Here is an 11,609-nt window from a genome sequence, read left to right on the forward strand (position 1 = left end):
CTGGGTTAGAATAAACCTTCTCTGTGTTGTTTCAGAGGACTCGTGTCACTTCCTGTTCGCCGCCTTCAGTCAGGAGCTGCGCCTCAAGCAGACCATCCTGCAGGAAGTCGCCCACGCTGCCACCCCTGACCTTGGCCTCGTCTACCTGTCCTGCTGGTTGCACCAGCCCTTCATCCCCCCCAACAGCCGGCTGACGCTGGAGGCTCTGCTGCTGGAGACCGGACACCGGCCGCTCTGATCCACCTGAGTGGCCTCAGCACACCTAGTTCACGGATCGGCTGCAGGAAGCTTCAGCCACAAGGACTCACTGTGCACTTACAGAAGACTGTTTCATGAATAACAGACTTTGTAGTAATGCAGCTAGTTGTTGTATTCTTTCCTTTGTAAATATTCACTGAAAATACAAATATCTGCCTCCGCGTCCATCAGAAGCTACAGACATCAGCTCAGCAGACTCAGGTTTTTACTAAAATAATGATCATTTGCTGAAGAAGCTGCAGGTAAAAACAACCAGTGGAGTTTAAGGCCAGAGTCGGAAGACAGAAAGACATCAGAGGACAGTTTGAATGTAGATGGAGTAGGTGGAGGACAGAAAGATGTCAGAAGACAGTTGTAGTATAGAAGCAGTGTTCTGGATGACAGAAAGATGTCATCGGACAGTCTCAGTGTGGACAGTCTGAGCTGGAAGACAAAAAAAAATAAAAAATCAGACAATAGTTTCAGCTCAGACAGAAAGACGTCCGAGGACAGTTTTAGTATGAATGCAGTGAGCTGAAGGACAAATGATGTCAGAGGACAAGCTTGGCGTTGATAGAAAGACATCAGAATACAGTCTGACTTTGGACGAACAGAGCTGCAAGACGTAAAGATGTCAGAGGACAAAAGGAATGTGGACAAGATGACCTTACAGGACAGTTTTGCTGTGGACAGAGGTGTCAAGACAGTTTTGTGTCTTCTTGTGGACAGATATATCAAAGGACAGTCGTAGTGTGGACAGAAGGAGCTGGGGGACAGAAATACAATCAAGGACAGCTGGAGTTTAGACAGAAAGACACGTAGACAGCTTGTGTTTGGACAGACTGATCCGAAAGACATGAAAATGTTAAAAGGCAGTCTCAGTGTGGACAAAGTGAGCTAAAGGACTAAAAGACAGTTATGGTGCAGACAGAAAGACATTTAAGGACAGTATTAGGGTGGATAAAGTGAGTTTAAGGACAAAAACGTGTCAGAAGAATATTTTAAATTTGGACAGACGCAGCTGGAAGACAGAAAGACTTTAGAGGACAGTAAAAAGATGTTACAGGACAAGTTTTGCTGTGGACAGAGGTGTCAAGACAGTTTTGTGTCTTCTTGTGGACAGATATATCAAAGGACAGTCGTAGTGTGGACAGAAGGAGCTGGAGGACAGAAACACGTTCAAGGACAGCTGGAGTTTAGACAGAAAGACATGAAGACAGCTTATGTTTGGACAGACTGATCCGAAAGACATGAAAATATTAGAATACAGTCTCAGTGTGGACAAAGTGAGCAAAAGGACAAAAAGACATCAGAGAACAGTTTCAGTTGGACAGACAGATGTCAGAGGACAGTGTTAGTGTGGACAAAGACAGTTTGAGTGTTAATGGAGTGAGTTGTGGGACAGAAAGAGGTCACAGGACAGAGAGAATGTGGACAAAAAGACAACAGTTTTGGTGTAATCAAAGATGTCAGAAGACAGTTTTAGTCAGGATGCAGTAAGCTGGAGGACAGAAAGACACCAGAAGACAATATTGGTGTAGACAGAAAGACATTGAACAGATGTTTTAGTTTGGACAGAAAGACATCGGAGGACAACATGAATGTGGACGAAAAAATGTTAAAGGACAGTTTCGGTGTGGAGAGACGGCAGCTAAAGGACAGAAAGACATCGGAACAGTCTTGTTGTGGACAGAACGAGCAGCAGGACTCAGTTTGTCACATCAGTTTATTGGAGGAACAATGAAACGTGTTTAATTCATTCTGCACTCGAACATCAACATGACAAATTAATGAGTCTGGTTCCCTCCAAACTGTTCTCAGTCCGTCCTCACGCCGGTTCTCCAAACGTTCTGTTCATGTCTGGACAACGTGTGAAGTTTTATAAAAAGTAATAAAATAGTGCAACTTCTTTAAACTTTGTTTTTCATACTTATCTACATATAAACATTCAACTAATTAGCTTCTAGTTTTAAATGAACAAACACTGAAAAAAAAACAAGTTTACACATTTACAACCAGATTCCTTAAAACCAGCAGGAAGATCTGCCGCCTCCCGAAGAGCCGCCAGTGACATCATCACAGGTGAGAACTGAACGGACCAATCAGACGAGCCGGACCGAGACAAGACGAGACGTGAGGCTGTCCCTCGCTGCAGAGTATGGCAGCCCAGAGAGGATGAGTCACACAATGATTGTCAGCTCGTCTCAACAACAAATCAGGTTTAACTGATCAGTTCACCTCCATTTATCAATCAGGTTATTGATGATATTGATGCTGATCAGGAGTTTGTCTCAGGTAACAGTCTATTAAATATGAGCAGCAAAAATCAAACGAACTGAGGACTGAGGCGTGAAGTGACAAACAGCCTCTCTGATTTCTGAACGCAGCTCCGACGAAAAAAATAGTTTCAAATGAGAACTTCAGTCTGAACAAACAGCAACTCGGCTCTGGTTCAGATTAAAGAAACAATTCCCCCTGAACATCTTCAATCACACGTCAGCGCCTCCTGCAGGCTGTGCTCATTACACGCACTGTTGTAATGCCGGGGATGACCTGAGGGGGGCGCTGCACCAAACAGCCCTGAACATAATCTCCTGCCTCTGATTGGACAACCTGACAGGTGTGTTTGTGCTCTGTCCGGCTTTGTAAGATGGGTTCAGGTACAGCTGCAGGTACTGTCTCATCCCACCTTAAAAGTGCCTGTTTTTGCAATGTGGTTCAGACCAGGTTCTGGTTCTGCTTTGTCCAGATCTGTCTGGATGGTGCTGAAGGTTTACTGCGGTGCCTTAGCCCCGTCTGAAGCCTCAATGCCCAGCAAGGCCTGGACTGCCTCCAGCGGGACGCCCTCCGGGGTCTGGATGTGCATGGTAGTCCCATCCGGGCCGTTCACAATGACGATTCCGTCCGACCCGGGTTCTGCCAGCTGCACCGTCAGCCCTTCCGTCTGGATGTAGATCTCCTGGCCCTCCTGCAGTTCTTTGGACTCGCACGGTTCTGTGGTGTCAAACTCAGGCTGGGAGGAGTCCTGCTGCTGGGGCTGAGAGGGAAGCAGAATTTGGTCTGAGCTGGACCCAGAAATCTGGACGGGTCCAGACTCAGGTGTCTTAGTGTCAGCGGTTCTCTCAGGGCTTGAACCCAGAGCTTTCTCCAGCTCAGTCACCTGAGCTGCGATGTCATTAGAGCTCAACACCTGGTCCTGCTGCAGCGGCAGAAGCCCCTCCCCCTGGTCCTCACCTGGGCTCACCTCCATGGGGGTGGCATCATGGGCGGAGTTAGTCGTCGGTGGGGTGGAACCAGAAGGGCTGAGAACATTACAAACACATAAAATAAGCTCTGCACACCTACTCCAGGTGATACACTACAGACACAACAGAGGTACAGAAGCTTCACACCTGTGTGGTCGCCTGTTCTACCTGAGCTCAGCGTACAAGGGGCGGGGTCAGCTCACCTGGAGGCGGAGTCAGCAGAGATGGGCAGCAACTTGGATCCATCTGGAATCACCAGAGGAGACACAGAGACCGAGCAGGACTTCAGAGAGGAATTCACCGGGGTAACGGAGGGCACGGGCGTCACCGGGGTAACGGAGGTCACCGCGGTAACAGAGGGCACCAGGGTAACAGAGGTCACAGGCATCACCGGGGTAACAGGGGTCACAGAGGTCACAGGGGTAATAGAGGGAATAGCAGTCACTGAACAGCCTTAAAAGAAAAGTTGGAAAACAGGAAGAAAAATGAAACCAGTTCAGTTCAACACGCAGGAACAATAACGAACCATTACTGTGGAGTACTGATACTAATGCAGTACAGTGCAGTAGAGTAGTGTACAGTACTGTGCAGTACAGTGTAGTAAAGTTGCAGTACCAGTTGTGGGTGTCTCAATGCCGTTGTGGTGAACTGGAATGCTGTTCTCCATCTTGAACCTCTTAGATGGCGGCAGCATCTTGGAGTTCTGAGAAAAAGCTTTAGAGTAAATTGGACTGAACCTAGATCAGAACCGGTCCAGGACTTATCAGAGGACAACAGATTTAGGTTCTGAGATCAGGGTCTGACATGTACCTATTTACTGAGAACTGGATCTACTTAAAAAACTGGATCCTGATCCAAACAGAACCTGCTCTCAGAAGCAGCCTGGCTGACAGTGAGTTTACCTCCATGTATCGGGCGTTCTTATTGGTCAGACTGGAGCTGAGCGATGCACCAGGAAGCACCTTCATCCTGTTGACCTCGTCCAGGATCCCCAGAGACCTGGCAACCTGAGACACACAGTGCAGTTCAGAATAAAGTCCTGATTACCTGTAAAACAACCTGCAGCAGAATGTTTCTGCCGCAAACCAAGTTTGATGTCTTTACCTGATTACATCAAATACAAACTGCCACAAGAGCACTCAATGAAAACGTTTGGTTGTAGAAGCAAACTCTAATTTGCTCTTCAAAATAAACCTTTGTGCTGTTGGTATTTATTCAAAATATTACAATAAAATATATATCAGTAATTATCAATATGGACTGAAATGACAACTTTTCAGTTACACCTTTAATTGTCTCACCTCGATGTTCCTGACCTCCAGAGGTGAAGCTCCACCCAGCGGGCTGCTGATGTAGTCCTGGGCAGCTTGTCTCATCTGAGTCTGCAGGGACTCAAACTCACGATAAATGTCTGGAAAACGAGTCCGAACCGGACCACCTCGCTCCACCTGCCACAGGAGAAGGACAGAGAACAGAAACAGGTGTTTGGTGACTGAACTCCTCCAGCAAGACTGTTATAATGACTAGCGTTGTTCTAATCTGACGTCAAAAATCAGGACCAGGCCGATTAAGGCATTATTAAATCAATTAGTATGAGCACAAACCTAAGCTTGATAACCTAATAAATGGGCACCATGACAAAGTCCTTTTTTATGATTAATGACCTCTGGCCAGCACACATGCAAATACAAGCCTAGATCAACTAACATAGTGATACACTTGTAGCGTAGAAAACCGTTGTAAGTTATGAGCTCTAGCTGGAAGTCATTAGGCCTAACAGAAGTCTCTGTCATGGTCCCGTTGCTAGCTAAACCCTAACAATGCCCTCTGCTTGCCAACATGAACTGCCTGTAGTCTGGGTGACACCTCTTCTGCTCTCTACAATCTTAAACAATAAGCGGCTACACCTAGTGGCACAACGGCAACTGATCTATAATACACTTTGTGACATGTATGTAGAGAATATAGATTTTCTTCATCTTTTTACGGTGGCCGACGGGCAAATGACGTGCATATACACAAACGAGCTGCATATACATGAATGCGTTGCATCAACAGGAACGCGCCGCAAAAAGAAAATGCTGCATATCCACTCACAGAACGTAAGTGCCCCAGGCCTCTCGGGGCAGTAGTGAGCTTTTCACCTGAGAGGCAGACAACGGTGAGCAAGGTTAGCGGAGGGAAAAGCCAACCCAGTCTCACGGCAATTCGTGAAATAGTCACGAAACTTAATCTGTTGTTTCGTGTCCTGAGACACGATTTGGCCTACTTTTTCATGTTCCCCAGCTCGTCGAGGCTGGCTACATTAACTATTAGCCTAGCCTAGCTGCTGCTTCTTCTTCTATTGATTTGGCGGTTGGCATCCAACGTTCAAGTGCATTACCGCCACCTACTGTACACACAAAAACATTACAGACCCTGTAGGACAGATCTCTTCTATGTCTCTGGCGAGGCTATGTGGCAACGCTAACAGGGCTGCCTAAGCAATGAGCGCAAATTTCCCCCAAACACTGCCAGTGTAATAAAAACACAAAAAATACCACAATACTGCTTGTTTTTCCTGCTTGTGTCCTTCTGTTCAGACTACATTAACGTTGGTCAGTGTAGACGCACACATCTTTATAGTGATCTCTATAGGTATTAGTGTGGACGGGCCATAACAGTAAAACTGGTTAATGCCTGACTGTTGGAAGAAAAGAAAACATCACAGCATATGCGCTGTCTAAAGTGGAAAAATAATAATTTCAGTTGAAATGTATGGGTTTGAAATTCGAGCTGGGGAGCACAAGAAAGTTGGGCAAATCGTGTCCCAGGACACGAAACAATGGATTAAGTTTCGTGACTATTTCATGAATTGCCGTGACACTGGGTTGGCTTTTCCCTCCGCTAACCTTACTTGTTTCACTCACACCCGAATTTCTAAACACCCGCTGACACTTTACAATTCATCTGAGTGTAATAACACAATAATTAAAAATCAAAGTCTGACTACAGAGGAACTGCATAACTTTAGCAGGTGGTGTGTATTTTGATTTGTGTGGCGGCCCTTTTGCCACCATTGGAAACATCAGAGTGTACCTTCGCCAGCAGCATCTCCCACAGACTCAACACTTTGGTCAAACGAGGAAGAACGATGTCCATCAGCTCCTCGTCCTCACACTGCTCCACCAGCTGTTGTCATGGAAACACCAACCAGAAACGTACATCATCAGGTCATTGGGTGACATCTTTTACTTTGACAGTCCTGTCTGCTCTCCCTCCATCTTACCTCCAGCAGTCTGTCGCGTCTCCGCTCCACCTGCTGCTCTGCAGTTACCGTGGTAACGCCAAGCTTCGGCGGTCGACCACGACGGCCCCGCCTACTCACAAGCCCCATCGTCACCTGAAAGAATCAACCAATGACATTCACCGATGAAGTAACCCAATAATTGGTCACAAAGAAAACTGCAAAAGTAAACCCGATCTGCTGTACAGGTGGGATTCTAAGGACGTGCTTTGCTGTACAGTTGTGATCGACTAAAATCTTACCTAAGTGAATTGTTGTTGGTTGGTGTTGGCATATGTGGAGCTAACTCACCTTAGGAGGCGGTCCCAGAGATCGGCCCCGGCCTCGCCCACGGCCCCGGCCTCGACCTCGGCCTCTGGGACGTCCGGGGCCTCGGTGATGGAGTCCCCTGAGTCCTACAGCTGTGGCTGGACCCCCCTCCACCTGACAACAAGCAGACAAAAAGTAAACAAGGTAGGAAAAGACAGAGACAAACCATTAACTAGTAAGTCAGCCAGTTTACCACTTGGGAATTAATTAGTTAGAAATGTATCTAAAGATTGAATAACTAACAATCAACCAGCAGCATTAAATTGTGTATAAAAAAGCATAGTGACTAGTCAGTGAATAACTAGTCAACAGATTGATTGAAGTTGAGCAGTCAATAAACCCATAGTTAAATAACTAGGAGGAATCAATAACTGGTCAATTGCCAAAAAGCTGAAAACTGAAACCAAAATCTGAGCCTCCCTCCAGATCTCAGCACTGATTGGTGGATTGTGTCTCACTCTGTTGGTTGCTATGGCAGCAGGTTTATCCTCCTTCTCCTCCTTCTTCTTCTCCTCCTCCTCTTCCACCTCCTCCTCCTTGTCCTTGTCTCTGACAGCTCCTGCAGTGGTCTCCTCTGATTGGCTGGGGAGGGGTGGCGTGCTGTCTAGCGGTTCAGGTTCTCCGTGGGTCGGGTTGAGTTTGTAGTGCCGGTTCAGACCTCCAGGGCCGATGTAAGCTTTATCGCAGGTCTGGCAGCGGTGAGACCGAGATTTGTGGCTGTAGGTGATGGAGGTGGAGCTGCCGGGGGCGGGGCCATCCTTCTTCCCACCCTCACCGTCCTCCTCCTCGACGCTCATGTCAGAGTAGTCGTCGGAGTCGGACTGGTGACTATCAGCGAGGTCCTCCGTCTTGATAAACTTGTAGTCTTTGGCTTTGTACTTTGGAGGTCTGGAGACTCGACCAGATCGTGTTTGGATCTTCACCGCCTTCTTCTCCCTTTTTTTCAACTTCTTCTCTTTTTCTCGCTCTCTGTCCCTCACTGGGGGCGGGGCTACAGTGGGTGTAGTCACTGTAACAGGTCGAGCAGCAGGTGTAGCAGTCTGAACTGGGACTGTTGTTATCACTGTAGGTGGTTTAATGGCACTTTTACCAGCAGCAGTTGTTGTGCTGTTGGCGGAGTTTTTAATTAGCGGAATGCTAACAGTTTTAGCGGCAGTGGGCGGAGTCTTTATAATCGATGTAGGGGTCTTCAGCGGGGAGTTGATTGGAACTCTGATAGGTGACGTCGCTGGTTTCTGGCAGAGACTGGAGGCAGCGCCCGCTGATGTCGTCTGACCCGTCAGCTTGTGGACCAATGGAAGCAGAGAACCGACGATGGGGGTGGGGCTCTGCAGCAGCAGCTGGATTGGCGGGTCACCTGGATTCTGCTGCAGAAAGAACTGCTGACCCTGCTGACCAACCACAGGCTGGATGTGGATGATCTGAGCGCTGCTCACGCTGCCATTGGCTGACAGCTTCACCTGCGGATGATTGACAGCGACACTCTTCTGCTGGGTGGCGACAACGGGCTTCATTTCCTGTTTGGGAGGAACCTGGATCTGTATCCTGACCGGCTCCGGCTGAAAGACAGAAACCAGAAAACTCAGAATCAGGACGTCTTTATAGAGGCCATGGCAGATGGTGAAAAGCTCCAGAACAGCAGCTAAATTATGCTAACTACACTTCAGTAACACCTGCTGAGGAAGAGGAGACGGATTTGTGAGAAATCTACTTTAAAAAAAGAAACAGATGGATTGGGTGAAAGTCATATGTCGACATTGTTCAACTATTATCAGGTATGTAGCTGGTTGTATGCTCAGTGGTCCAACAAAAATGTAGGGTGCAGTACAAAACCCAACTCCTTGTAGCATTTAAGCAACCTTTAGCTAACAAATCAGACCATTAGGCCAAAATGATAACCTCCACAGATGGTTTTTATAAACAAACACAAGCTACAGTTGCTCACAACAGCTCCAACATCATCTCTGACTGATCTGTGCACAATAAAGGCTGCTGAGAGCTGACAGTAATAGAGCAGTTCCAGTAGTTAGTTTACTGTAGTTAGTGGCTGCAAAGTTGATTGGGTTGGTCTGTTTAGTGACCAAAACAAAAAAAGCAGCCTAATGTGATGCATTTCTTGTATTCACTGTACCGAAAATATACCGAACAGCGACCTCAAAACAGAACTGTGGATTTTGTGGACCGCTACACCCCTGACGTGTTCCAATAATAATCAGTGATTTTAGAAAAAAGCAGTAAAATAGAGAAAGATGAACGTACTGCTGTTTTTATCTGGATATTTTAAAGGTTTCAGCAGCACTGAGAAGATTCAGTGAAACTGGTTTCAATATTTCACTGTTGTCTTTAATCGCTAAGCTCAGCGCTGACAGTGTCACAGTCTGCTCTCTCATTTTGTCTGAATAACTGTTAGAACTGAACCAGAACCTGTCTGTACTGCTCTGCTGTCACTCGTCCTGACCTTTCACAGGGATCCTGCGACCCTCAGTGGGGTCACAACCCTCAGTTTTAGAACCAGCTAGTGAGCAGACAGGTGAGTGAAGCAGAGCACAGGAAAGTCAAACAGAACCAGAGAGGAGTGTCAGTCTGGAGCGGGTGAGCCTGTTACATTTCAGGTGACCCACACTAAAGTTTAACGGGCCTCCGTGTTGGACCCACCTTCTTCTGGACCACCTGCACCGAGCCGCTGGTCTGCATGGCCACCTGCTGCGCGACGCTCTTCAGCTGCTGGGAGGCGTTGTTCTGGGTGCTGCTCTTCAGGTTCTGCTGAGGGACTTGGACCTGCTTCTGTGTCTTCAGGTGCTGCTGCTGCTGCTGCTGGTGGACCTGGACCTGGATTTGCTGAACCTGTTGGACCTGGACCTGCTGCTGCTTCGGGACCTGCTGGGCCTGGACTTGGACCTGCTGCTGAGACTTAGCAACCTGGTTGATGACCTGCTGCAGCTGGCTCGGGTCCAAAGCCGTGTTGTGGACCGGCACGGTTCTGACCAGCTGGTTCTGCTGGAGTAGCTGGGCGGCCTCGGTGTCGGACACCTGGACGACCTGCTGCTTAGTGAGCTGGTCCAGCAGAGCCTGCTGCTCCTCGGCCGTCAGCCCGGAGCCCTCCACCAGGCTGCCGTCCGACTGCACGTAGATGATGGTGGTGTTGGCCAGGTCGGTGAACTCGGTGCCCACCAGGATGCTCTGCTCCTCCGGGCAGCTCTGTAACAGGTCCGCCAGCTGAGCTCCGGACGCCGCCGGTGCACTCTCGCCAGGCGGACCGCCCTCAGCACCGGACACGCGCTGTGAATTCTCCCGTGGCTGACTGCTCTGGTCGGCGGCCGCTGTGGGGACCTTCTCCACGAACTGGGTGACCTGACCGGCGGGCTGTGGCTGTAAACTGTCCATGGGCTGGGTGCTGAGGGCGGCGGGGGGCTGGTCCGCGGCCCCCGGCGGCTCCGCGGCTGTTATTGTTCTGGTCGCTCCGCTGTCATCCTCGCTGTCCGCCATTTTGGCTGTGGGGTTAACAGTTAGCTCGGATCGGTGGATCACTCAAACCGGATCGACCGAGCGCTGGCACCGGCTGAATACTGCTTTAAATAACCTGCGAGTGCCGGTGGATGAGACGCTCCGCGGGGAGAAAGGACGACATTAACGGGAGCGGAGACACCGGGAGCAGGTAACGGTTAGCGGGGGGAGTTTTGAACTAGCCTAGCTTACCCTTAGCAGGAGCGGGAAGACAGAACTTCCCGGAGCGGAGCAGCGTCCACACCGGAACGGAGTCAAAGTTTTAAACTTTTAATGGCAATTAGTTCATAAATATGTTTTTATATTGGGAACATGTAAATAACCGAAGGAAAGGAAAACTTTAAAATAAAATGTGCATAAAGCTATATTCATTTTTTTATTTATTTTTTATCAGTTATAATCATATATCTTCAAAATAAAGTTTCAAACTTCAGTTGATTAAATTTAGAATATTTAAATATATTTTATGAAAAAATACACACATGTGAATTGTAATTCTAACAGCTCAGAGGGAGTCCAAAGGCATCTTTGTATTGTTGGGTTCTCTGGTTAAATTTGTAAGGTCTATACCTTAATATGTTAAGCGCTGTGAGAAGGCATATGTTGTAAACTGCACTATACAAATAAAATTGAATTGAATTGAATTAGTTATCTTTAATTATATCTTTTGTTAGTACAGCTTGTTCATGGACATTGTTTAGAATTTTATTTTACTTGACAGTAATTTTAGTTAGTTTCTTTAAAAAAAATAATTTTAAGATATTTTAACTTGTCTTTTCTTCCCAATTTAAGATCATTTTAAATTTAGTTTATTTTTTTATTTAAATTATCTTTAATTTTTTTAAAAATCTGTCTCTTTTCTAATTCTAAAGTATACTTCCTTTATTCCAATTGATTTTCTTGTGATTTTCAAGTAGATTTTTTTTCTTATTTTTGTCCGATTTTAAATGATTTATTACCTTATTTCAGATTATAAAGTATTGCTAATCTATCCAGACTTCAAATATGGCCTCAGAAATACAGCATCG

The 11,609-nt window shown here is 47.0% G+C and overlaps 2 protein-coding genes across 4 annotated transcripts in view; one reads left to right on the top strand and one right to left on the bottom strand.

Annotated features, from left to right (window-relative positions):
- cinp (cyclin dependent kinase 2 interacting protein) overlaps positions 1–2,146 on the top strand; it is a 5,362-nt gene extending 3,216 nt beyond the window's left edge. The window contains exons 5-6 of one of the 2 annotated variants that reach the window (XR_520768.1): positions 36–966; positions 1,361–2,146. Coding sequence is in view for 1 of the 2 variants with exons in the window: in XM_008296683.1 (XP_008294905.1) it covers positions 36–238 (203 nt within the window). In the remaining variant the exon portion in view is untranslated. Of the gene's footprint in view, positions 1–35 lie in introns of both variants that reach the window. The other variant, XM_008296683.1, reaches the window with a different exon arrangement.
- znf839 (zinc finger protein 839) lies at positions 1,946–11,062 on the bottom strand. Of its 2 annotated transcripts, none has more exons than XM_008296682.1 (10): positions 9,733–11,062; positions 7,536–8,636; positions 7,060–7,191; positions 6,751–6,864; positions 6,561–6,653; positions 4,799–4,930; positions 4,385–4,489; positions 4,098–4,185; positions 3,686–3,935; positions 1,946–3,539 (listed from the first exon to the last, which is right to left on the bottom strand). In XM_008296682.1, exons 1-10 carry the CDS (start codon positions 10,561–10,563, stop codon positions 3,011–3,013), a joined length of 3,375 nt encoding a protein of 1,124 aa, XP_008294904.1. In that variant the 5' UTR covers positions 10,564–11,062; the 3' UTR covers positions 1,946–3,010. The 2 variants fall into 2 exon arrangements, with proteins under 2 accessions (XP_008294904.1, XP_008294903.1); XM_008296681.1 differs by having other exon boundaries at positions 4,784–4,930.
- Positions 11,063–11,609: the final 547 nt, after the last annotated feature.

Source organism: Stegastes partitus, unplaced genomic scaffold (genome assembly GCF_000690725.1).
Source record: "Stegastes partitus isolate 25-593 unplaced genomic scaffold, Stegastes_partitus-1.0.2 Scaffold1146, whole genome shotgun sequence".
In the NCBI taxonomy this organism is placed as follows: Eukaryota; Metazoa; Chordata; class Actinopteri; family Pomacentridae; genus Stegastes; species Stegastes partitus.